The sequence below is a fragment of the Leguminivora glycinivorella genome, chromosome 2, assembly GCF_023078275.1.
Source record: "Leguminivora glycinivorella isolate SPB_JAAS2020 chromosome 2, LegGlyc_1.1, whole genome shotgun sequence".
NCBI lineage: Eukaryota > Metazoa > Arthropoda > Insecta > Lepidoptera > Tortricidae > Leguminivora > Leguminivora glycinivorella.
The window spans coordinates 32,163,568-32,190,906 of record NC_062972.1 but is presented as its reverse complement, the minus strand read 5'-3'; the positions used below and the strand labels follow the sequence as shown (position 1 = coordinate 32,190,906).

Here is a 27,339-nt window from a genome sequence, read left to right as displayed (position 1 = left end):
ATGTTTTTGAACACCTTGATCGAAAACACAAAAGCGCTGGAAAAAATGGAATTTCCGGTGGATTCGTGGTGTTATTTGCTCTTCTACATCAATTTCCAAAAGTTAGACGGTAACTTGAAGAAACACTTTGAAGACAAGCACGCCGACAAAGAATTACCCACTTTCGCGGACCTCATAAAGTTTTTGGAAACTGAAATACGGATTTTGGAATCCAGTGCGGAACCACAGGCCAGTGCGTCGGCGGGAAGACGTATTGGTGGTGGACAGAGCCAGGCGGTAAAGGCTCATGCGGCATTTCAAGGTGCAGGTTCGGCGTCGACGTGTCGGTTATGCGGAAAAAGCGGACACTTTATTGCGAAGTGTGAGAAATTCCTGGAGATGAAGCCTGCAGCTAGGAAGCGTCAGGTCGTTTCACTTAGATTGTGCTTCAAGTGTTTGAACGGTCACAACATTGATAAATGCACTTATAACAAGAATTGTTACAAGTGTAATTCGGCTAAACACCATTATTTATTGCATTTTGATATTCCGGCAAGTGGTTCAGATCGTGAACAACGTTTGACGTCAAACGTGGCTACAAATGGGAAGTCTCACAATGCTGCCTCGTCCTCTTCAAGTGTTCCTGTTGTCAGTGCGCCCTTAACCAGCGGCAATCCAGAAGGTGCGGTTCCTGGAGTCTCTGGATTGATGGCATCACAGGCAATGAAACCAAAGGTGTTACTTGCGACGGCAATAATTAGAGTTCTGGATAGCAGCGGACGCTACCAGGAGGCGCGGGCCTTACTGGACGGAGGGAGCGAGAGCACATTCATATCGGAGTCTTGTGTGCAGAGGTTAGGCTTAGAGCGGTTTAAGCCTGACGACCCAATCACAGGACTGGGCTGTACTCCTATAACCGGTTGTAGGGGAGCAGTTAATCTGACCATGACACCTAGGCTGACGGATCAGCCAGTGCTGGTGACCACGGCTAATGTCTTAAATAAAATCAGTTATAACCTGCCTGGATATTCGTTGCCGGCTCAGTTGGCGGATAATTATCGGGGACTGGATCTTGCGGATGAACAGTTCTTTGTGAGTCGAGAGATTGATATTTTATTAGGTGAGGATTTACTTTGTGACATTGTACTCAGCGGACGCATCAAAATCCATGATAACATTCCACGGGTGACAAAAACGGTGTTCGGACACGTTTTGTCAGGTCCTGTCAATATTGGAGTTTCCCCTCGAGTTCCTTGTGCGTCTCAGGTCTTTTTCTGTAGCACAAGCACAGATCGGATCTTAGAACGGTTTTGGGAGGTTGAAGACATCCCGTTTAAAGCGGAAAACCCTAAAGATCTCGAATGCGAGACCATTTTTAGAGATACCCATTCACGGACTGAAGAGGGTAGATACTCAGCACGGTTGCCCTTTATATTGGATGCTCCTGAGCTCGGTAACACTGTACCCATAGCTATGAAGCGGTTTTTAGCCATGGAGAGGCGGCTCCTTGCAAAAGGCAACGAGGTCTTCAGGGAGAAATACACGGAGTTTATGCGGGAGTACGCCGAAACAGGACACATGTCACTGTGTGAAGGGGAACCAAACGACTACGCCAGTGGTAGTTACATTATACCTCATCATGGAATTTTTAAAAAGGATTCTGATAAGATTCGCGTAGTTTTTGACGCTAGTTGCGCATCTACTAATGGTGTTGCGCTAAATGATTGTTTGCATGCGGGTCCAAAACTACAGCGGGATATCGCGGAAATTATATGTAGGTTTAGGCTACATCGTTACGTGTTTACAACGGACATCAGGATGATGTTTAGACAGATTTTGATTGCTGAGGAGGATCGGCGTTTCCAGCTCATTTTCTGGCGGGAGTCCCCAGACTTACCTTTGCGTGTGTATCGGCTAAATACCGTAACATACGGAATGAAGTCAAGCCCATACCTTGCGATTCGGACGCTAAGGCAGTTGGCAGATGACGAAGAGATGCAGTTTCCTGCTGCGGCACAACTTCTGCGGTCTTCGGTGTATATGGATGACATTTTAGGCGGAGCCGATTCCATAGAAGACGCAAGCAAGTTGAAGCAGGAACTGACGGATTTACTACGCTCTGGCGGTTTTGAGCTTAGTAAATGGACGTCAAGCAGTAAGAAAGTCTTACAGGACATAGCAGAGGAGCATTTAGAAAAACCTCGCAAAATATTTGACAATGCGGATGGGCCTAGTTTCTATAAAATCCTAGGCGTTCAATGGGATTCTAGCAGTGACTGTTTTTCATATCGTACGAAGCTGGATGACACTAGTGGATGTACTAAGCGGTCAATATTGTCCACTTTAGCTAGAGCATTTGATCCATTGGGGTGGATCTGCCCAGTAATCTTTCAGGGTAAGGTCCTCATGCAGCAACTCTGGCTGAAAAATTTGTCATGGGATGCGAAAGCTCCTGATGACGTAGTTGCGGAATGGCAAGGCATTTTAAAAGATATGCCTCTTATTTCAAATCTGCGGTTGGAACGCTTTGTCTTATTAGACGTTAAATCGTGTTCTCTGCATGGTTTCTCAGATGCATCAGAACTGGGGTATGGTGCAGCGGTTTATCTGAGGACTGTAGGACATGACGGAAGGGTCAAAGTTAGTATAATGATGGCAAAATCAAGAGTCTCGCCGGTTAAATCGAAACTAACTATCCCGAAACTTGAATTAAGCGGTGCGGCGTTGCTAGTCAGACTTTTGAAATACGTTGTTGCTGCAATCAGTGATGACCTGACGATAGACGGAATCTTCGGATGGTGTGACAGCACTATCGTTCTCTCGTGGTTGAAGACATCGCCACACTTGTTGCAGACTTTTGAGGGCAATCGAGTTTCTCAGATTCTAAATTGCGGTTTAAACATAGCCTGGAGACACTTACCTTCAGAAATGAACCCTGCTGATGTCGCGAGTCGCGGTTGTCGCGCGTCAGTGCTATTGGAGCATCCTTTATGGTGGGGACCTCCTTGGTTGTCAGGTGATGCGGAGACCTGGCCCAGGAATATAATGGACAAAGCGGAAGATCCATTACCTGGATTGCGGAAAGTGAAGGTAAATGTTCAGGCCCTGGTCGGGATTGTTGACAAAGATAATATTTTTACGCGGTTTAGTTGTTTAAATATGCTATTGACGGTCGTAGCATATTGTTTCCGGTTTGTCAACAATGCCAGGCCTTTGTCCGAGAAACTTAGGGGGGTATTATCAGTCCCAGAGCGACGGTTCGCTTTGCAGCGGTTAATCAAATTGGTTCAGCAGGAGGAGTTTGCGGATGATATCCACTGCTTAGACCAGAATAAACAATGTTCCAAGCGGCTACGTCGGCTTTTGCCGTTTATTGCGGATGACGGTTTATTGCGCGTTGGAGGTCGTTTGGAGCATTCAAGTTTGTCTTTTCCACGAAAGCATCCGGTGATTTTACCAAAATCACATGCTCTAACGGTTTTGATCGTGGATCATTTTCATGTGACATATTGCCACGCGGGGGCAACGGTTTTGATGTCGGTATTACAGCGACAATTTTGGATTCTTTCTGCGGGACAAGTGATTCGTACACGAATTTTCAAGTGTATGAAATGTTTTAAAACCAAAGCCAGACCAACAGCGCCGATTATGTCAGCGCTGCCATGGGATCGAGTTAATGCGACTGGTGTGTTTCACACAGTGCAAACTGACTTTGCTGGTCCATTCAGCATTAAGCAGTCTCGTTTGCGGAACGCAAAAATCCTAAAGGCGTATCTTTGCGTATTTATCTGCTCTGCATCCAAAGGGGTTCATTTGGAGTGTGTCACTGACCTTTCGACAGAAGGGTTTCTTGCGGCTTTGACACGGTTCACATCTCGACGCGGCATGCCGAGTGTGATACGTTCAGATTGCGGAACCAATTATACAGGTGCCAACAGATACTTGGATGATGTGCGGAAATATTTGGCTTCTGAGGAAGCACAACAAGGGCTTAGCGATGGCGCGGCCAAACAGTCTATAACGTGGCGGTTTAATTCGCCAGCGGCGCCACATTTCGGTGGTCTTTTTGAGGCGACCGTAAAGTCGGCTAAGACACTATTGCGGCGCGTCATAGGTGAACAGGTTTTGACGTTTGATGAATTGGTAACGGTATTTACCAGGGTGGAGGCAGTCCTTAATTGTCGTCCTCTATGCCCATTGACCCAAGATCCTAATGAATTGGAGGTTTTGACGCCTGCTCATTTACTTATTGGAAGACCTTTGCTTTCGGTTCCGGAGTACAATTTCGAGGACATTCCGAACTCACGGTTGAATCGGTTTAACTTAATACAAGCTATGTCTCAACGGTTGTGGAGAAAATGGAGTGAACAATACCTCCATTCTCTTCAAATGCGTAGAAAATGGACATCTCCAACTGATCCGCCTCAGCTGGGTGATCTTGTCCTGATAAAGGAGGAGAATTTACCTCCTCTAAAATGGAAGTTAGGTAGGATAGAAGATCTGCTACCCGGCAAAGACGGTGTTGTTAGGGTAGTACGTCTTAAAACTTCTACAGGTAGCCTCACGCGGCCTGTTGTTAAAATTTGTAGGCTTCCTTTGGACGACTAAGCGGAGTTAGCGTTACCAAATTGTTTTAATTTAGTGTTTTATTTGTTTGTTGTTGATAAAGGCTTTAGCCTTTCTCGGGCGGGGGAATGTTTAGTTTTAATACCAGTTTCGGAACGTTTCTAAATTGTTTACATGTCATGTCTCACTCGCACATCATTTTATCATATATATTTATTTCGTATGGGGAATGGGGCATGCGCAAAAGACGCTACTTATATTTGGAACTAAGTTTAAAAATTTTATGACAAGAGAAAAAAATAATGTCAGTGGAAGAAAGAAAATTGACGTCCACGGCGGTGGTGGACTGCGGATAAAATTAAAGAAAATTTGTGTTTAATATACGGCGAGCGGAAAAGCCGTACCATATTACGCGGCGACCTACAACACGAAGCGCGGGTGAGTGTAGGGCTTATTTATATATATTTTTCTTTTAAGTTCTCTTCATTTTTGTTTTGCACCCCGAAACGGTGAAAATCTTCCTAAGGTGCCGATTTCCGGACAGAACCAGCGCCCTTTTGTCCAAAGAACCCAAACTCACGCCAATCGGGTGGCGGGGAGGTTCTTGGTACATACAGCCCGTCTGATAGTAAATAGTTACCGCAGTCTATGGACGCTTGGAACTCCAGTATTCTCTTTATTCCCTGTGTTACTATTAGTGAAATCGACTGTACTTAATTTTGATATTCAAATGGATATACATACGTATTTTTTTAGACATAAATAAAGTGTTTTATGTATGGCAAATTAATAAATTTGTTCTAACTACTTGATGTTAATATTCACTTCTGGTAGGATTTTTGTTCAGTTAATATTATGTTTTATGCCTAACTTGACATTGCATGAAATATTTCTATATTATAATGCACCGAAACCAGAGTTGCCCTAGATACCGCCAGGGCTCAGCTACAACGCTGTCTTGGCTATTGCGCACCCAAGTCCTCGTCAAGACAAGTCCGATGACGCAAACAGAGTTTGCCTATGTTACACCAAACCCGAGTTCCCCTAGATGCAGCCAGGGTTCAGCATCAGCTGGACTTCGGGTACTGCTCACTCGAGTACTCATCAAGACAAGTCCGATGACGAAAACAGCGTTTGCCTGTGTTTCACTAAACCCGAGTTCCCCTAGGTGCAGCCAGGGTTCAGCATCAGCTGGACTTCGGGTACTGCTCACTCGAGTACTCATCAAGACAAGTCCGATGACGAAAACAGCGTTTGCCTGTGTTTCACTAAACCCGAGTTCCCCTAGGTGCAGCCAGGTTTGCCTGTGTTACACTAAACTCGAGTTCCCCTAGGTGCATCCAGGGTTCAGCATCAGCTGGTCTTCGGGTACTGCTCACTAGAGTACTCATCAAGACAAGTCCGATGTCGAAACCAGCGTTTGCCTGTGTTACACTAAACCCGAGTTCCCCTAGGTACAGCCAGGGTTCAGCATCAGCTGGACTTCGGGTACTGCTCACTCGAGTACTCATCAAGACAAGTCCGATGACGAAAACAGCGTTTGCCTGTATTACACTAAACCCGAGTTCCCCTAGGTGCAGCCAGGGTTCAGCATCAGCTAGACTTCGGGTACTCATCAAGACAAGTCCGATAAAAAAAACCGGCCAAGAGCGTGTCGGGCCATGCTCAGTGTAGGGTTCCGAAGTTTTCCATATGTTTCTCAAAAACTACTGAACCTATCAAGTTCAAAACAATTTTCCTAGAAAGTCTTTACAAAGTTCTACTTTTGTGATTTTTTTCATATTTTTTAAACTTGTGGTTCAAAAGTTAGAGGGGGGCGCACTTTTTTTCCTTTAGGAGCGATTATTTCCGAAAATATTAATATTATCAAAAAGCAATCTTAGTAAACCCTTTATTCATTCTTAAATACCTATCCAACAATATGTCACACGTTGGGGTTGGAATGAAAAATATTATCAGCCCCCATTTTACCCTAATAATTTTTTTTTTCCATTTTTTATTTTTACACTGTTGGCGTGATTGATATACATATTGGGACCAAATTTCAGCTTTCTAGTGCTAACGGTTACTGTGATTATCCGCGGACGGACGGACGGACGGACAGACAGACATGGCGAAACTATAAGGGTTCCTAGTTGACTACGGAACCCTAAAAAGCAGCGTTTGCCTGTGTTACACCTGAGCAAAGAAGGAGCCTATCATAACTATAAGTATTTGGTATTGAAAATTGAACCTTATTTTATCTACAGCCGTTTCCATGAAACAGAAACGCGCAAATATCACACACAGTGCCGCCGTAGGTAACGATCGTATGTTATTTCGTTCGGAGTAATGTGTGCTTTATGAGCGAGGTACAGGATTTAAACTCGCACGATATGCTATAAGGGAAAGCAAATAAAACCCAATATAAGGCTTACCCTTATGGCGTTAGGCTGAGCCGATGATAAGGGTTTTGAAAGGGTATTGGGCTATTTTAGGTAAGCGCTTTCGTTAGGGCTTTAAAAGCAAAATGAAAGGGTATCGCGTCAAAAGGGTAGGGTAAGTTAAGCCTAACGAAATACCCATACAAAACCCCGTATAAGGGATAGCGGGCCGGTCCCTGCTGATCTACAAGATTTTTTAAGAAAACTTTTGTCTAAGATAGATATTTTTCAAGTGAAACAAAAAGTGGGGGTGACGATTTAAAAAAAAATTAACAGTTTTTAGGAGCTCATACCTAGACAATGGTTAAGAATAGAAAAAAGTTTCTAGATCAAAGTTATAGAGAATTTTATAAGCTTTCAAAGTGTAGTAAATCAAAATTTCTTATGACGCATAGTTTTTAGGGTTCCGTAGTCAACTAGGAACCCTTATAGTTTCGCCATGTCTGTCTGTCCGTCCGTCCGTCCGTCCGTCCGTCCGTCCGCGGATAATCTCAGTAACCGTAAGCACTAGAAAGCTGAAATTTGGTACCAATACGTATATCAATCACGCCAACAAAGTGCAAAAATAAAAAATGGAAAAAAAATGTTTTATTAGGGTACCCCCCCTACATGTAAAGTGGGGGCTGATATTTTGTTTCATTCCAACCCCAACGTGTGATATATTGTTGGATAGGTATTTAAAAATGAATAAGGGTTTACTAAGACCGTTTTTTGATAATATTAATATTTTCGGAAATAATCGCTCCTAAAGGAAAAAAAAGTGCGTCCCCCCCCCCTCTAACTTTTGAACCATATGTTTAAAAATTATGAAAAAAAATCATAAAATTAGAACTTTATAAATACTTTCTAGGAAAATTGTTTTTAACTTGATAGGTTCAGTAGTTTTTGAGAAAAATACGAAAAACTACGGAACCCTACACTGAGCGTGGCCCGACACGCTCTTGGCCGGTTTTTGAAATATGAGCAAAAAACCAAAAAATGGGACCTTTTTCATTCCCCTCTTCGAGCTCACGTCCAAAGTCCGAGGACTTTTAGTATGTATGTCTCCTGACTATCCCTAACAACATCCCGTAGTGAAATTTTCTGCTTTTGGCCATTCCACCTAGACCCCCCCTTTTGAGCATTCATTGACTGATCTATAAAGCATTGTTAGCAAGCCTTTAATGGATATAGCGTGGGTGCGCGGGGCGCCGGGGGATGCCGGCGGCGCGGGGGAGTGCGAGCGACAGGGTGAGGCAGGAACAGAGGGGAGGCCGACGCGTCAAAATACATGAAACAGTGCGAATTTAACGAAAGTTATTCTAGAAAACTATTAAAAAGTAAGTGCATGGTCGCAGAAAAAGTATTGTATGCAACAGTGTTTAACTGAGTCAAAAATACTCCTGGCGTCCTTATTAAGGCTGCTTTCAAAAAAACGTCAAAAGAATGTAAAATTGAGAGTTTTAGTCGGTGAAATACTACACTTTCCGTTATCCAATAGATTTATTTAATTCAAGTTCCAGTTAGAGCATCTTATTATCTTGATTTTTATAAGACTGGATTTTTGAAAACTAACTCACTAAATTAATTATGAATTTTTCTCTAATGCACGTTTAGAAAAACGCACGTATAGAGCTGAATCAGTCGATCTTATTTGTAAAATTTGGACAATTTTGAATATTAAAACGGGTAAATTTATAATTCGTATATCCTGTACCACAATCATATCAGACTAGATTTTTATTTTAAGTTTTTGAAAAAGAGTAAACTAGCCTAAGGCGAATTCAATTTTTTTCAGAAAATACCTAAAATTAAGTGACAATTTCTTTGAAAATCTACATCACATCGAAGTAAGTTTTGTACTAAATTAATCTGCAACGTTTACTTAAATTGCTGTTGTGCCTTAGTGATTATAAATTGCTATTATTGATTTTTGCCAATTTTTTGAAAACGAGCCTTGACCGGTCCAATTATTACCACTTTTGGACATTTTCTCATATTTTGTTAGACCAAGTAGAAAAAGTCCTATAATGTGATATATATTTATAAACTACTCGCAAAGCCCTTTAATTTGATACCACACACGGTATGATCGAGCGCTCGGTTGCGATTTCACTATTTTTAACACGAAAGCCCTCTTAACAATTTTTGGCTTCGCCTCAAATTATTACTGACGTCTTTTTTGACCTCACTTAAACCAGGGGCGGCTCACTCCGCGATCATTTCGCCGCGCTACAAGTACATGCCGGCGGCCGCGAGTTCGCGGCCCATTCAGTGGCGCCGACCTTCGCGTGGCGCAATAGAATTCAATGTCGTCTGCACGCGTGCGGTCCGTTTGTTAATGTAGGTAAGAATTTAGAATGGCGGCGTTTTGTGAACATCAAAGGAGTTGAGCCTTCTGTACTTGTACTATTATATATTCTGTGCTTAAACGCCAGTTGCATAAAATACCATTATTGTGGATTTAACCCTGAAATGACGACAAAAGATATGCTTTCTCATAAGTTTCGCTTAATCACCTATTTGTTTTTGTTTTCTATTGAGCATGATGAAGATATGATATTCTTACTTTTATTTATTATGTACTGTATTAAAGTATTTTTCTTACACAAGCCATAAATATTTAGGTACTTACAGTCAAAAGCCAAGTAATAAATTAAGTTTCCGACGCAAAAACTTTTGAATTCCAGTAAAACTCTCTTTGTTGAATCAAAAATGTCTTTGTCAAAAATGCATAAGTAATAGATAGATTTATATAATTATTTAAAAAAAGGTGTGCATTACCCACTTGTTCTTCTTATTGCCTATCTACTGATTTTTTTGGCATTATAATGCGCCGCAATCTTGATGAGTCGTTTTACTGTATAAAGTTATTCTTACTTACGAAACCAAAGCAATGCGAATGAGTAAAACTTAATTAAGTATAATAATTATATACGTAGTAATTTATAATGTATCATAAGTGGCCAAGAGCAAGTAGGGAAATGATTTTTCCCTGTAATTTTTGGACATACCTAAGATGGTTTACGTTATTTGTAAGTATTTATTACTTGAAAAAAATGTAATGTGCTCTAAACGCCTGTTTCTTTTATCAGGTAGCATGGTGTATTTTTCAGTGCAGGTTTCCATAAATTCATGCCTACATGGATTTTAAATGTTATGTATTAACAATAAATAAATCAATTTTATGTAAAATTGCATTTTATTTAAATCAAGAGATATTTATTATCACTGATAGGAAATAATAGCTCATAATTATTAATGCTTAATAAATGGCTATTTTTTAAGAAATTAAATTTCCTTACCTAAGCTCTTTCTATTTTAATAGGCCCAAAAATGTGTTACAGTTTATTTATTACTATTTTTTTATGTAAAGAACTTCCAAATTTTAAAACATACTGGGCCAAGCTATAGGAACAAAAACAAAAAATACAAAAAGAAACACCCTCGCCGGGGTTCGAACCCAGGATAAATTGGAACAATAAATTGGATTACCTACTACCAAGAACCGCTAGGCTAAACCGGTTGTCTGCTATACATTTAGCGCGCCACTAGTATAAACGAACTTTTTGAAGGGGACATATTTCTGTATGGAGTTATCGTTCTTCTCCTAGTGAGTATTATATTCTTTGTAATAAACACTCAGTCACCTCAAGCTTATAAAAATAGAGTATAAAGTCCCATAATTATGTACGCAATTTTAGTAATATTTTGTTGTTCTTATATATTTTAGATAAAAATATTTGTGTCACATGTCAGATTAATGACATTTATCCAATCACGTAGAATCGATTTATAACTCGTTTGCAGATAATAAATACTTTTTCGAACGGGACGTACGATAGAGTTTTTATTTAGGAGGCTTGATTTTAAGATTATGTAAGAATCAACGTAATTGTAATTATAATAGAGTTATTGTAATTATAATAATATTGACGAGGATGATATGCCACATGTTTGAGTGCATCCTATTGAGCATGTGTTGTTTTTTTTGTCAAAATGTGCGCGAAATTCGGCAGAATTTTTTGTAAGCAAATGCAACATGAAGGCGCCTCCAGTTTATTTTTCCTCCGAGTTCAAAGGATTAAATTCCCGAATACTCATACTTCACACATCACTGAAGTACCTGCAACGAACGTTGACATTTCCCATTTCCATTCGTTCATTTATATTTCATCAGTTCACTCACGAACGGTATTACCCGCCGAGAATACGTCTATAATGCTACTAAATTGTAAATGACCGTTTCGACTTTGACTGAACTTGGAATTTGGGGCATCTTAAATTATGCATGTTATATTGGCTGCGTGCGGCTGGGTGGGTATGAATTTTTTAATGCGAACGTTTGGTGACAAAATGTCTGTGATAGGATCGCTAGTCCTTAAACGGGGCGTAAACCTAAGTATTACGTGAAAATACGTGAAAAAAATATGGCAAACCGCGTGCAAGCTGCAACGGAAGAAATGACGGACGCGCGTTTTAAAGTTTCAGCTCCATAACTCTGAAAGTTCACTTCCAATTTGTATTGCATGCCTATTACCTAATGATATGATGTTGAAGCAAAGCAGCGAAAGTTCAAAAATAGAGGTAGATTAAAATTAGATTTATAAAGTGGCAATTTGTTATTGGAACTGGAACCATGAGTTCATCATTGTTATAATTATATATTACCTAAGTATGTATGTATACATATCATTTGACACTAGGCCAAAGAAAAGTGAAGCGCTGGTAGCGGTGCGTGCGACTTTCGTTTCGGAGGTCGCGGGTTCGAACCCCGGCTTGTATCAATGAGTTTTTCGGAACTTATGTGCGAAATGTCATTTAATATTTGCCAGTCACTTTTCGGTGAAGGAAAATATCATGATGAAGCCGGACTAATTCCAATAAGGTCTAGTTTACCCTTCGGGTTGGAAGGTCAGATGGCAGCCGCTTTCGTAAAACTAGTGCCTACGGCAAATCTTGTAATTAGTAGTCAAAGTGGACCCCAGGCTCCCATGAGCCGTGTAAATGCCGGGATAACGCAAAGAGAATGATGATGATCATTTGACACAGGCCCCATTAGGTAATAGGTACATATTTGCAGCGAAGAAAACGTCGCGAGAAAACTTGCTTCAATTACAAAGAAAACTACAGAGGCAGAGGTAGGTATGTGTAAGCAACTGAGGACTGCGTGTAACCAAACTCAATATTTACTATTTAAATACAAACTTGTAATATCTATAACCTAACCACAAAATTAAAATTTTGAAAGAACCCCCGACCGTGACATAGTGGACCGATTTATATGAAACACGGGGCTAAGAACACTCCCGGCTAATCAGCTTTCAAACAGTTTGGGAGCTACGATGCCACAGACACACACACACACACAAACAGACAGACAGACCGTCGTATTTGCGTCGGGGCCTTGGGGGTTAAAAAGTTTAAAACCGACCAAGAGCGTGTCGGGCCACGCTCAGTTAAATACTACTGAACCTATCAAGTTCAAAAAAAATACTGGAAAGTTCTATTTTTGTGTTTTTTTTTCATATTTTTTAAACATGTGTTTCAAAAGTTAGTGGGGGGGGGGGATACTTTTCCTTTAGGAGCGATTATTTCCGAAAATATTAATATTATCAAGAAATGGTTTTTAACCGACTTCAAAAAAGGAGGAGGTTCTCAATTCTTTGATTGAACGGGTATAACCCCGAGATGGTCCCATTGGCACCAAGTCGTGGTCTGATGATGGGATCTTGGAGAAATCGAGGGAACTCTTCAAATGTTATAGGCACATGTAATATTTTTTGTGTATTTTTCAAAGGTGCACCAGTATTTGCGCCTGATGGTAATAATTTTATGTGGCTGAGCTGATGATGGAAGGTCAACTCCTCAATGGTTAGGAGTTAAAGGACAATTCTTTCACTACTGTACATATATTCGGACTGATACATATAATATCACTAGGAACCACTAAAAATCAACAAATAAATAAACTTTTTAACAAAAAATAAAACCGCCTTCAAAAAAAAGCGTGTTACAAAACACGGAGAAACTAAAAAGCCAAAAATAATAAACCTTCGAATTCAGATTTCTTATCGGATTGCAATAATCTAAACATCCAAATTATAAACAAATCAATTATTTTTGGAGTCGGGACCAGCCTGCGTATGGTTGGGTAGGGCAAACAGGAAATAGCAAGGCGACGAACAGGTCTGGTACCGACTACAAAAATAATTGATTTGTTTATAATTTGGATGTTTAGATTATTGCAATCCGATAAGAAATCTGAATTCGAAGGTTTATTATTTTTGGCTTTTTAGTTTCTCCGTGTTTTGTAACACGCTTTTTTTTGAAGGCGGTTTTATAATAAACCATTATTCATTTATAATACTTATCCAACAATATATCACACGTTGGGGTTGGAATGAAAAAAAATCAGTCCCCACTTTACATGTAAGGCTTACCCCTAACAAAACATTTTTTTCCACTTTTTATTTTACCACTTTGTCGGCGTGATTGATATACATATTGGTACCAAATTTCAGCTTTCTACTCACTGATACTGGTCACTGAGATTATCCGCGGACGGACGGACGGACAGACAGACATGGCGAAACTATAAGGGTTCCTAATTGACTACGGAACCCTAAAAACGGCAATCCAAACAAGCGTACTGATGCACCAAGGAGCTGTATCGTTCCCTTTGATAGCGTTTTGATTTTGCACGTGAGCCTTTTAATTTACCACGAATCTGTTTCTACATTGGACTCTATATCTTATTTTTCCCTTCACTAGCTCGGAAACACGCGTTTTGTCCTTTAATACCAGCGGGTAAAAACGCATTTTATCCACTAGTGGATAAAGTAATTTGACCTTGAATAAAGTCAAAATAACTGCTTTAAAATTGATAAAAGTAGGTGAATCTAGTAATAAAGATGATTTACCACCTGTGCAAATGCTGGAAGCAGTGATAAACGCATTTTTTGCGTTGTAGTTTCCTCGCTGTAGTGAGGGGAAAAGTTTTGTGTTACACTCGGGTGCAAATGTATTTTACTTCTCGTGTGTTAAAAAACTCGCAAGTTCAGGATTCTATTCTCGAACCACTCGCTTTGCTCGTGGTTCGACTATAGAATCCTTTCACTTGCTCGTTTTTCAATTCCACACTCGGCGTTAAAATACAACTTTGCCCCCTTGTATAACAAATAACTATAAAGGTAACATTGGAGATTGGAGGTGATTTCTTGCTTTCTTTAGGTTAACGTGGGTACTTGGTTGGAATCTGGACCGCACACTTAGGTCCCAGTTTTGTCGTAGGTAATTGAGCAAGTAAAGAGACGCAATACGATTCATACATACTCATACTATAGAGGTATCATATTATTTTTGAAAACCTAAGCACAAAATTAAAATTTTGAAAAAACCCCCGACTGCGACACAGTAGACCGATTTTCATGAAACATGGCTAAGAACACTCCCTCAGCTTTCAGAAAAAAAAACTAAACTGAATCGGTTTGTCCGTTCGGGAGCTACGATACCACAGACAGACACACACACAGACAGGCAGACAAATAGACAGACAGACAGACGGATAGACAGACAGACATGTCAAAATTATAACACCCCGTCGTTTTTGCGTCGGGGGTTAAAAATAGGCCGTAGCAGAGTGGACACAGATGAAAACCGCTCATCTGTTTGTTGATATTAAACAACTTGTCCACGCACTAATTAATCATGTAACTATTATAAAAGGGTATTAAAAGCAGATGGAAATATTGCAACAATGATGCGTTTTAGGTATATCATTAGAATCCATTACCTACCTAATTGATAATTCAAAAGGAGGAACGAATTCAAACCCTATTCTATAACCTAACCACAAAATTAAAATTTGAGAAAAAACCCCCGATAAGTGGACCGATTTTCATGAAACATTGCTAAGAATTTAACACTCCCGACTAACTCAGCTTTCAAACAAAAAAAAACTAAATCTAAATCGGTTCAGCCGTTCGGGAGTTGCCACAGACAGACAAACAGAGAAACAGACAGACACACACGACAAACACCCCGTCGTCCTTTTTGCGTCGAGGGTTAAAAAATTCTATATGAAATACCGCACTGTGTTTGCGAGTTGTAAGCCTTTAGTAAATAATAATTAACATAGTTGTATTTGAATTTATTATTCAAAATACCAGTTATAACCAGATTGATACGTTGGTTAAACATTAAGAATTGCATTAAATGTGAGAAAGTCTAATCAGTTCAAAACTTCGTCAAATAGACGAAAATTAGAGGACGGAAACTAGTAAAATCAGCTTACCATTACTATATTAGGGATAAGTACCCGAAATTTCCTCTAAAATATTTTTTCTGATTATTAAAACCAACACTGACTTCGATAAATAAGTACTACATTTACTACAATACAATTTTAAACATTTCGTGTTTAGGTACAGCTAGACAACTAAAATATTTAAGTAACTACCCATACTACCTACCTACCTATACTACCCATTGTGATTATCTCAAGATCTAGTTGAGTAGTATCTACTTTTTAAAAACAAGATATTAAAAATATCTAACTTCAGTAATTTCCACGGAAATAGTTATTTGTTATACAAGGGGGCAAAGTTGTATTTTAACGCCGAGTGTGGAATTGAAAAACGAGCAAGTGAAAGGATTCTATAGTTGAACCACGAGCGAAGCGAGTGGTTCGAGAATAGAATCCTGAACTTGCGAGTTTTGTTAACACACGAGAAGTAAAATACATTTGCACCCGAGTGTAACACAAAACTTTTCCCCTCACTATAGCGAGGAAACTACAACGCAAAAAATGCGTTTATCACTGCTTCCAGTAGTTCCACAGGTGGTAAATCATCTTTATTACTAGATTCACCTACTTTTATCAATTTTAAAGCAGTTAATTTGACTATTCAAGGTCAAATTACTTTACCCACTAGTGGATAAAATGCGTTTTTACCCGCTGGTATTAAAGGACAAAACACGTGTTTCCGAGCTAGTGAGGGGAAAAATTATAAACGCGGCAATTTTCGTTGTCGAACTCTGATTGGTTGATGTCAGTCTACATTCGCATTTCCGGCGCGTTTTGATGTTGCATGTTACCTGAATAATGATGTTACGGACGCGTCAGTTACCAACATTGAATGAGGTGACTAAATAATGATGAAGAGAATCACATAGATATTTATACGTTCTTAATGGGAATATAAAATTTGATTATTACAAAGTTCATGTGTCGCATGCAATATCAAAACGCTTGAGAGCCAGTGTTGCCAGTAACATCCAAAATAGCGAGTTTTGCAGATTTTTCTAATAGTTTTCAATTAATTAGTTTTATTTCGACTGTCATTATTACATGAATGATTGGTGTATGGTCCTCATACCGCACATTGCCATCTCAGCGAAATTACAAACAACTGAGTAAAGCATTAGAATACGAGTCAGTTCACGTTCATAATTAGAGCCCATCACACGTCGTGTTCTCATTAGAATTTTCATTCATTATTTCGTACTTTCATAGTTATTGTCTTTTAGTGACAATGACAATAGAGTTTTTACTTCCGGAAATAATGAATGTTATCATTACATCAAGCAACCAACAGAATAGAATATAATTGGAGTACGGAGCTTTTATTTGTGATCCTCCTAGATGACGTCATGCGCAATGTGGTATCGATGCCGAGAGCAGTAGCGGCTTGCCCTAAAGAGCGCTTGTGCGGTGCACTCCCAAAAATAATCACAATTAAACTATAGTAATACATCAATTATGGTACCTCAAATTAATGTATTATACTATATAAAAACTATCGCAAAAAAGTCCAATCAAACAATTACTTACTTATATTTCTTAAAAGTTCATTAAACAATCTATATACTCTATATTATAATCCGCCAATTCCCTTCTTATACAATTTCATACGCACCGCGCTCAACGGAGCGCTTTGAATTGCGCTCCTATGGAGAAATATTCAGTACATTCTCTAATACGAAATTCAGTAAGAGCGAAAGAGAAGTTTAGTCATAGCTCCGCGCGTGAGACAGAAGATTATGTATGAAATATTAGGTAAATCTGGAGCGCCGCTCCTAGGGACGTTTGACCACAGAGCTATATCAAGATAGAAAGAAAAAGTATCCTATTTAGTACCGCGAACGGCAGTCTGCTCGACGATTGGATGTCAAAATTAGTTTTCCATTGCGGTTTTAATATGACGAGCTCGATTTGGCGTGCGTTCAAAACGAGCGACCTATAAACATGAAATAAATGCTAGAATAATGTGTATGTAATGAAAATAAATTGATTTGTTCTTAGAGTCCGAGCGATGTAAAAATAAGCCATGAATTCAAACTGTCGAGTCAATTCACATTCGTGATATCAAGTATTTATCTATTTATTCAACAGATTAAAAAGTATGCAACACAAATTAAATTACAAATACATCCATGCAAAAATCTTAAACTAACTTATATTATAAATATTCTAAACTACATTAATAATTAACTAGGATAATCCAATCATAATAAGAACACCAATCAATGCGAAATGTTACACGATCGGTCTCCCTGTCAACCGCCAAGCTTTTTCCTTCTATCTCGATATAGGTCTGTGCGTTTGTCCTTGATTACCGTCTCGGTTGCACCGCGCAGGCGCGAAATTCGTCGCGGCCATCCGCGACCCGCGTATTTCGCGCGCTATTTTGTTAATTGTTAGTAAACAGTGCCTTAAAACTTGTTTATCTAGAACAAGTTTTAAGGCACGCGCGGGAATACAATTTTGCCTTATTTTGAAACCGCATAATTAAATTGTTTTTATTGCAAGTGTGTGAGAATGGATGGATACAATGTGACATTTATAAAAGAGTGTGAAAAAACTTTTGCAACGCGATTAGAATTAAAAGCTAAAGGACCACCGCGGCCCGACCTTAAACTTACGCAAATATGTTTTTCAAAAACCAAAACTTTTACACGTGTTTTTAAAACGGAACAGTATGAAAAAACACCGTGGTTGTGTGGATGTGAAAAAAGTGACAAACTGTTTTGCTTTCCATGTCTTTTATTTGGAGCGGGCGCGGACGGCGGAGGTGGTGAGTCTGCATGGACCGATACCGGCGTCATCAGTGACTTATCACATCTTTCGATGAAAATAAAAAAACATTCACAATCCCGCATTCATTTACTAAATGAACTGCAGTTTTCGTCTATTCATTTTTATGTTTTACTGTTATTAACCCTGAAGCTGGGCAGCTATATAAACTAAATAAAGAATATTTTTCATTGAAATTTTAACTTATAGTTCAGGCATTTATTGGAAAATTGAAGGAAAGAAAATAAATGCATCTCTGAGCCAATTTAATATGATTTAAATTTAATCACATTGAATAAGTACAAACAGGAACACTAGACTTTATGCCATTGTAATAGGAATTACAAATACACAGTTAATAGTGTTGCTTATGTTACTACATACATGTAGGACCTTGGGCCTTACGATGATTATTTGAGTGAACACCCACAAATTACAGCCGCGGGCCGCCTCTGGCCGAGAGGTATACCATGGGACACCAACGCTCTGGAAGACTTGGACTACGCGGACGACATCGTGTTAATTTCGCCTAATCTTGCTTATCTGGAAGCTAAACTTGAAAGTCTTCAGGAAGAGGCGGACAGAATGGGCCTGCGAATTAACAAACGCAAAACAGTCAGCATGCGTGTGAAGTCAAGTTCAACGGATCCGCTGACACTGGGGGGCGAGAGCCTAGACTCGGTGTCCAAGTTTGTGTACCTAGGGAGCGTGTTGACTGAGAAAGGTGGAGCGGACGACGACATCGACAGCAGAATAAAAAAAAACCGGCCAAGAGCGTGTCGGGCCACGCTCGAGTGTAGGGTTCCGTAGTTTTCCGTATTTTTCTCAAAAACTACTAAACCTATCAAGTTCAAAATAATTTTCCTAGAAAGTATTTATAAAGTTCTACTTTTGTGATTTTTTTTATATTTTTTAAACATATGGTTCAAAAGTTAGAGGGGGGGGGACGCACTTTTTTTTCCTTTAGGAGCGATTATTTCCGAAAATATTTATATTATCAAAAAACGATCTTAGTAAACCCTTATTCATTTTTAAATACCTATCCAACAATATATCACACGCTGGGTTTGGAATGAAAAAAAATATCAGCCCCCACTTTACATGTAGGGGGTGTACCCTAATAAAACATTTTTTTCCATTTTTTATTTTTTCACTTTGTTGGCGTGATTGATATACATATTGGTACCAAATTTCAGCTCTCTAGTGCTAACGGTTACTGAGATTATCCGCGGACGGACGGACGGGCGGACGGACGGACGGACGGACGGACGGACGGACAGACAGACATGGCGAAACTATAAGGGTTCCTAGTTGACTATGGAACCCTAAAAAGGCGAAGGCTGCGTTTGCTCAGTTAAAGGCCGTCTGGGAGTCAAATGTGCTCACGCGTCGAATCAAGCTTTCCCTCTTCGAATCCATAGTGAAATCTGTGCTACTGTTTGGCTGCGAAACGTGGAGAGTGACAAAGGGCCTAACGAAAAAGCTCCAAGTATTCGTCAACAAGTCCCTGAGATCGATCCTTCGCGTTTTCTGGCCAAACACTATCCGAAATCAAGACCTGTGGAGTATATGCCAGCAAACACCCATTGACGAGGAAATCGCGACACGAAAATGGAGATGGATTGGACACACTCTTCGGAGAGGGGGAAGAAATAATGCGAGCATTGCTTTCGACTGGAAACCGCAGAATGCAAGCCGTGGCCCCGGGCGCCCTGTTCACTCATGGAAGCGGTCCGTCGAAAATGAGCTACGAGCGGCTGGTCTGAGCTGGAGCGAGGCCACGAGGGTCGCTGAAGATAGAAAGGCGTGGCGCGAGCTTGTGAAGGCCCTTTGTACCTCTGGGGTGCCTTAGGACTACAACAACGGAGCAATAGCAGCCCATAATTATAATTATATAGAATCTAATTAATTTCAATGGGTAGAAATAAAGACAACTGGATATAAATCATATAATACAATTTGACTAAAATACTTTTTCCTCCTCTTATTATTTAGGTACTAACTTTATATGAAGTAACTTAAGGTATAGGTAATTAGGTACCTTTACCTACGTCGTATTATTTGGTTCACGTCATAGTTTGACATAAGAAGAATGGGTCGACCCGATACCACTAACCCAACGATACCACAGAGCTCAACGAGGGTGCGGTGTGCTGATGACGGGAGGACTTACGGAACTAACTTGTTCCGTCTATTGTCCTTTGAGTCGTCGGCAACCCGAACCCTCCTTAGAACTTGTACACTCATTTTTGCTGTGTACTTAACACAGCAAAAGGGAGTGTACAAGTTTCTAATAGGGTGGCATGGCAACGCGCATGTGACAATGTTTGAGTTGCAGGCGTCTATAGGTTGCGGTGACCGCTTTACATCGGGCGGGCCGTATGCTTGTTTGCCACCGGCGTAGTATTAAAAAAACCACCTATAAATATTTTCGTAATTATTAAAAGTTAAGCATTTCTAGTTACTGCTATTAAACGCCAAGCAAATCTAAACGATGTCGTATTTAATGAATATTTTTATCACAGTTTTTCATGTCCTATCTTTAACAAAATATTTATATTTTTACGCAAATATAGTTTTCACACTGTAGCAACCCTACCACGTCATCCCCAGCAATATCATTCCGGCAAACGAACCGCGTTTGATGGTTTACGAAAACACGACCGATTCCAAAACGTAAACTGCGTTCAGACACAGCCTGATAAAGAAGACCACTGTATTTGGTCACATAACCAAAATAACAGCACACTTCCTACTTGTCATCAATTTTCAATTCAGATTAGTTTTTGTTGTAGCTCTATCTCTTTTTTTAGTGTTTATTTTACTGTAGTGTGAACGAGAAATAATAATTGTGTCCAATTTGGTAGTGAGTAATTTAAAAGATTGCCGATGTTGTAAGACATTAGTTCCGTTCGGTGTTTGGGTGAGATAACGCTTAGTACGAATATTTTTAACTTTACGCGCGTTTACGGTAAGTTTTGAAGCGGTTTTAAATTATTAATTAGTGTTTATTATATCTTTGAGTTTTTAATAATAAAGTGGGATAGTTTTACATGGAAATATTTTATGTTAAGTAATAAATATTTTTTAACTGCTAATAGACTAATTGTTTCAAACGACTATTTGCCTTAAATAACATTTTGATGTCTAAGGCTCCCCACAGACAGTCTTAAAAATTCATAATCTTAAAAAAAACTTGTATGCAATCTGACAGTTCAAACTGACACTGACAAGACACTGACAGATCTGTCAGTGTCAATTGCATACAATTTTTTTTTAAGATTATGAATTTTTAAGACTGTCTGTGGGGAGCCTAAAACTGTAATAAACATAATAAATGTTCAGAAAGCTAATGATAAAATAAAATGTCAAAAAACTTATGCTTAGGTACTAAAAAAACTTGCTAAGTTTCTTGCAAAATTAAAATTGCGTTCAAACTTAAATTTAATTTTCACAAACTGGAATAAACTTCTGAAAATGTCTGTGATAAAATCTAAATAATAATGTTAATTAATATAAAAACAAATGGTTTCAATTAACATGATTTACCAATAGAAATCGAAAGGAATATCTAATCAAGAATTAATTTGGCAAAACAATTTATTACAGACACCTAAAACATTTTACAAATATCACTAAGATTACTTTATAACATAATTATACTGTACTTAACACTTTTTGAATTATATAATGTTTGCATAATCCAGATATTGCTCCAATAACCTTGCTTAGCCTAATATTTCTGGTTCACATCTTAAGGCCACCTTACAACAAAATAACCAACAAAATAATACTAGCTAGACCCTACCCACAGAGTTTTGTGCCTACCGCTGAGTAAGTGAGTACCTAAGGCATAAATGCTTAGGCTTAGTGAGGTATGTTAAGACAACATGCACGTAACATCACATAGACTTGAATGTATAGGCATTATATACAAAAACCCATGAATAGATAGATACCTAATCAAAACAGGTGACATGGTTTAACCATTATAGTTGTTAACTTCAATTAAAGTCAAGTAGAGAGATATGGATAAAACATGTTCATAGATATCCACATAAATGGACATGTTTATATTCAATTCAAGAAATATCTTCAAGTATTCAAGAATACTTTATTCAATGGGCTTACAATAAGCTCTTTTATGGAGTGAGCAATAGTTTATCAATTCATTGGGTTGTGATTGTGAGCGTGCTTGCTAAGCCACTGTCCTGGGTTCAAATCCCGATAAGGGCATTTATTTGTGTGATGGGCACAGATATTTGTTCCTGATTATGGATGTTTTCTATATAAGTATTATTTGTAAGTAAGTTGTAGGTATTGTTTTAGTTCTCTAAGTAAATCACAAGCCTTCTACTGTGGGACTCGGTCAATTTGTGTAAGAATGTCCTATATTAATTATTTATTAAGATTCCCACAGAGGAAGAGGCAAATTTTGTTCCCATTGTCAAGCATAATCTATTATCACTGGAGTGATCAATAGTTTATAATTAATACTTACCGTTTCAGCAAAATGTCTTTGGAAGACTTCAGTACCCTGAGCGGAGTGTACCCCGTCCTCACTGATGAGAGACTCAGCAAAGCTCTCTCCGACTGGTTCAAGGAAAATGTCACCTTTACTCGATGGGAGGTATACAGGATGCCTTCAAATTAGGGCTAGTTTTGATTATGTTAGTAGCTAAAATTCAGTAGGGCACTGTAACTGATTTAAAGAGGATATCATCCTTAGTTGATGGGAAGTTTGTATACAGAGTGCCTTGTAACTAGGGTCATGATTACTTAGTAGCTATGATTCTCCAAAGCTCTTCTGGTTCAAGGTGGATAAATATCACCTGGCAACAAGCTGGATAAAATGGGAGATATATGTATATACAAGGGTGCCGGAAAATTGGAGCTATTGTAGGTATTGCGGTTATTGGTAGGCTATGAAGTATGGACTCTAATATTATGGACTAAATAAAAATCCATATATTGTTGCATTTCTTGCAAAGGAACTTCATAAGTTGATGGTGGCTAGATACAACGAAGATAGAATTCCTGTAACAGCTATTTTAAAATAAACTTTGGCGGGTTTTAAGTTCTTGTGATGTCATTTATATCATATTGGCAATATTTGTGACAAATTTCTATGTAATTATTCACCGAGTCTCCACATCGCATTATAATATTCACAGCCAGGCACAAACGGATATTCTCCATAATGACGATCATTATAATATAGTTTGTAAGGTCATCGTCATCAAATATAGCTGTAGGCTATTTCTACAACAAATGTTAACACTACTTTGGGATCTTTCCTATTTTTTTAGATATAAATAAAATATCAACTGTTTTTAATGCGTATTTGCTACATTATTTGTCATCCATGCTTCTCTGTAGTGAAATGTCTATCATGAATCCCGTGAGATGTTGATTATTAATAATGAGTGAACCACGACGGTTTCTTTCAAATATGTGGCCGATCTTAACAAATATCTGTGATCATCACACAAATTAATGTCCTTACGGGAATTCGAACCCCGCAGCTAAAAGATTTCAGCAGATCGCGACTGAAATTAGAGCAAAACCGAATATAATATCCATAAAAAAAACTGATATTTATTTTTACATTATATGCAAGGCAATCAAAAAGTCAGAGTCAGTACCTTGCAATTTCTCTCTACGATTATGATAACGGTGTGGCATATCGTTCAGCAAGTACCTACTTCACAAATGCAAATAAGTTAAGCTTAGACAGCCACTCTACAGGTAATCATTGTATAATTGATAACATAACCTTGTTCATAATTATAATTGATAAGATGAAACAGGAGCATAACAATTATGATCCTTTGTGCATTCTTATTCTTAATATAGTTTGATTTCCTGTAGACGATCTTTACTAAGGCATTAAAACACTAATCGAGCGACCTGACGAACAATCTGTCATCTCAACCAGAGTTGCAGTTGGGTTATCCTACCAGTAAAGCTGATGGTCCTGAGTTCGAACCCCAATAAGGGCATCATTACTACTAGCCTCTCCAATCAATAAAATATATAAATTTAATCTCATCGCATATCTATCTGTTATTTTTCAGTACGTCGGTGAAACGGGCAAAGGCGATTCTTACTTGAGCGAACTGATGCGCATCAATATATTCGGCAAAACTGACTCCGGTGACCCCAAAAATGTGAAAATCATTCTCAAGAGTATCCCTCGAAGCCTCTCCCGCCGTCTCACCTTCAGAAGCGACGAATTCTTTAAAAACGAAATAAAGTTCTACACTGAAGTCCTACCAGCCATGCTGAAATTCCAATCCACAAAAAACTTATCCGAACCATTCGATAACTGTCCTAAAGCCTTCCTAACTTATATTGATGGAGAAAACGACATCATTTGTCTCGAAGATGTTTCTATTTACAACTTCGGACCATACGCTGTCAGGCAAGAAGGAATAGACTACAAACATTGCAAGCAAACATACAAAACTATGGCTAAATTCCATGCCCTATCTTTCGCAATGAGAGATCAGCAGCCTGAAGAATTTAACAGGATAAGCAACTTAATATTTGAAACTTACTATGATGATCGCCTCTGGGATTGGTACGAGACTTTCTGGAAGCGTCTATGTGGTATCGCTATTGACGCTGTAGAAAAAGAATATCCCAACTCCAAATATGTTGAAAAGGTAAAGGAATTCGCTGTTCCAGAGAGATATAAGGAGATGGTGAAGGCAGTAAGAGACCGCACAAATGGAGTCATCGGCCACGGAGATTCCTGGACTAACAATTTCTTATACAAATATATGAATGGACGGCCCGTAGACGCTATGATGATAGATTTCCAGCTCACAAGATGCGCTTCTCCTGTTTTGGATACATCTTTTGTTATATACGGTTGTACTACAGAAGATATGCGGGAGAAACACTATGACGAACTATTGAAGTATTATTACGAGGTCCTTTCGAACCAGATACGTGCGTATGGAAGTGATCCTGACAAGGTTTATTCATGGGACATTTATATGGAGGAAGTGAAGAAGTACTCGTTCTTCGGTCTGGCGTTCAGTTTTGAATCTACACCGCATATCGTACTGCCACCGGAAGAAGCGTGTGACATGAACATGGAGGTAAATCATTTTTTTAGATTTCTTTCGTCGTTGTTCGTCTGTGGATTTATCTAAAATCCTTCTCCCTCCTCCCACAACTAAGTCGTAAAATTGTCTATCAATCCCATTATTTCTGGACCGTTTAAAAAATCATTCAATGATTTTGTTCCTCTCTCTCTCTCTCTCTCTGATACACAGTGATTTGAAAGACTGTGATAGTGATATTCACTTGATCATAATCTTCGTGCATTAAAGTACGTATTTAAACGTAGAATAAGGAGCTATTGTCATTATCTCAAAAGCTGATAGTAAATACAAACACTTTTTTATTTCTTTCAGGGTGACAAAAAGCGCAACATCGACGAGATTTGGCCGATGACCCCATTTAAGACTAAGGAGGGACGGCAGCGTGAGGCCAACAACGTCAAGCACTGCGTCGACCACGGCTACATATAAACTAGGTTTATAAACGCCAGACCTACTGCGAAATCAATTTTATGTCTTTCTATCGCTCTTCTTCTTTTCTTCGATTATTGACACATTACTCCAGCTTTAAGTTAAAAAAATTGCAATAAAATCCGATTTTAGTTTTTCGCAGTAAGTAGGCCCTTAAAAGTCGCAGCTGAGATGATTAATCTCTAAAACAATCAGGATGACGTTACTAATGCAAAAAGTGATGTTTTATCAGCAATTCCCGTTAAGTTTGTACATTTGGATCACGTCTCCGATTTGGATAAAAATTGGTAGGCTGATAGAGTCCATGATGCTGAGATGCTGAGGTTTCCCAAAATGTCCTAGGTTGATTGTAAGAAACTTTCCTTTTTTGTTACCGACATGTAAGAAACCTGGTAACAAAAAAGGAAGTCTTAAGTCGTAGGTATAACACAATTATGTACATAATTAAGAATGTATATAATACTTATGTATATAATCGTGTTTAAGTACCATTGAATAAATTGTTGAATCTGAATCTTGGTTTGCGTTTTTTTTCAAAGGATTTTAACTCGTTTCTGAGTAGTAAAGAACTAAGATCCAAAATATTTTCTAGTGAAATATTCCGCTCAACTACCTCGGGTGTTATTAGTTGATATTTTTAATATTATTTATTGTTTACCGTGTGACATTCTTAGTGAATACTTAGCAAATTGTACCACATTGTCGCTTTCCATAGGGACGAAATTTGCTCGTACCTAACTTCTACTATAACTAGTTAATGGCCTTTTTTTTTCAACGTTGTCCACCCCACTTTTTTTGTAATGTGGGTATTTTTACGCGATTAATACTCAGAATCACGAGGTCTTTCGATCCTGATCGGGGAAAAAAATGACCCAAGATTTCCATACTTTTTTCGAACCTTACAAAATGTAGGTATGAAAAAATGGTAACGGAACGGGAAAAACCTTCCCACTGAGCATGAAACTTACAATAACTTGCAGTAAGTTTACATACCTCACATTTGTAAGTTTAGAATGTAAGGTCGGAGAAATATGACAACAACATTCAACTTATTGGTAATTTGAAACTTTCAGAAAATTAGTAGTGCTATATTATTGTAACATGACAAATGAAAACTAATATTATAATATTGCAAGGATGTTTTGATTACAAGTTATTTAAATGTTCATTTATTACATTGCTGCAACAAGGTATTAGCTATATTACATATGCAACGTTACAGCAACATTAACTTTTAAACATCAAGTTTTCAATGTTACTTCAATGTCTAAACTTAAAGTTTCCCAAATGTTCAAAATCAATATTACTGCAACTGACCACTTGAAATATTGGTTTTATGCAGTTGCTGCAATATCACAAATTAAGATTTACTTCAATAAAACCTTTTGATATAACCGGTATATTTATTTTGTAACATTACAGGTAATTATAAATACAATGTCACGGCAATTGTTTTTTTTAAGAATTAATTTCTCAATGTTGCACCAATTTTAAATAATAACGTTTATTAAACATTTAACATCAATATTGCAGTCATTGACCGTTTTAAATATATTTTTTATAATTTTGCTGCGTTATCACAAATTGATATTTCCTTTAATTAATCTATTTTAGAATCTATAAATATTACCCGTATCAAAATAGCATAACATCAGGGCAAATTATAAACACAATAGATGTTTTGAGCTATACCTATTAGATTTTTCAGATTGTTTTTTTACTGCTCGGTGGGTAGGTATTAGTGCGTTTTCACAATATCCGATTCGATATC

General features: G+C 38.5%; 2 protein-coding genes across 3 annotated transcripts; both read left to right on the top strand.

Moving 5' to 3' along the window:
- LOC125239431 lies at positions 1–21,756 on the top strand. The gene is made up of 3 exons (XM_048147007.1): positions 1–3,069; positions 18,415–18,713; positions 21,732–21,756. The coding sequence occupies exons 1-3, from the start codon at positions 1–3 to the stop codon at positions 21,754–21,756; spliced, it is 3,393 nt and encodes a 1,130-aa protein (XP_048002964.1).
- LOC125242314 lies at positions 20,695–26,509 on the top strand. Of its 2 annotated transcripts, XM_048151083.1 has the most exons (4): positions 20,695–20,995; positions 22,534–22,654; positions 24,102–25,133; positions 25,452–26,509. In XM_048151083.1, the coding sequence occupies exons 2-4, from the start codon at positions 22,538–22,540 to the stop codon at positions 25,566–25,568; spliced, it is 1,266 nt and encodes a 421-aa protein (XP_048007040.1). In that variant the 5' UTR covers positions 20,695–20,995; positions 22,534–22,537; the 3' UTR covers positions 25,569–26,509. The 2 variants fall into 2 exon arrangements, with proteins under 2 accessions (XP_048007040.1, XP_048007041.1); XM_048151084.1 differs by lacking the exon at positions 22,534–22,654.
- Positions 26,510–27,339: the final 830 nt, after the last annotated feature.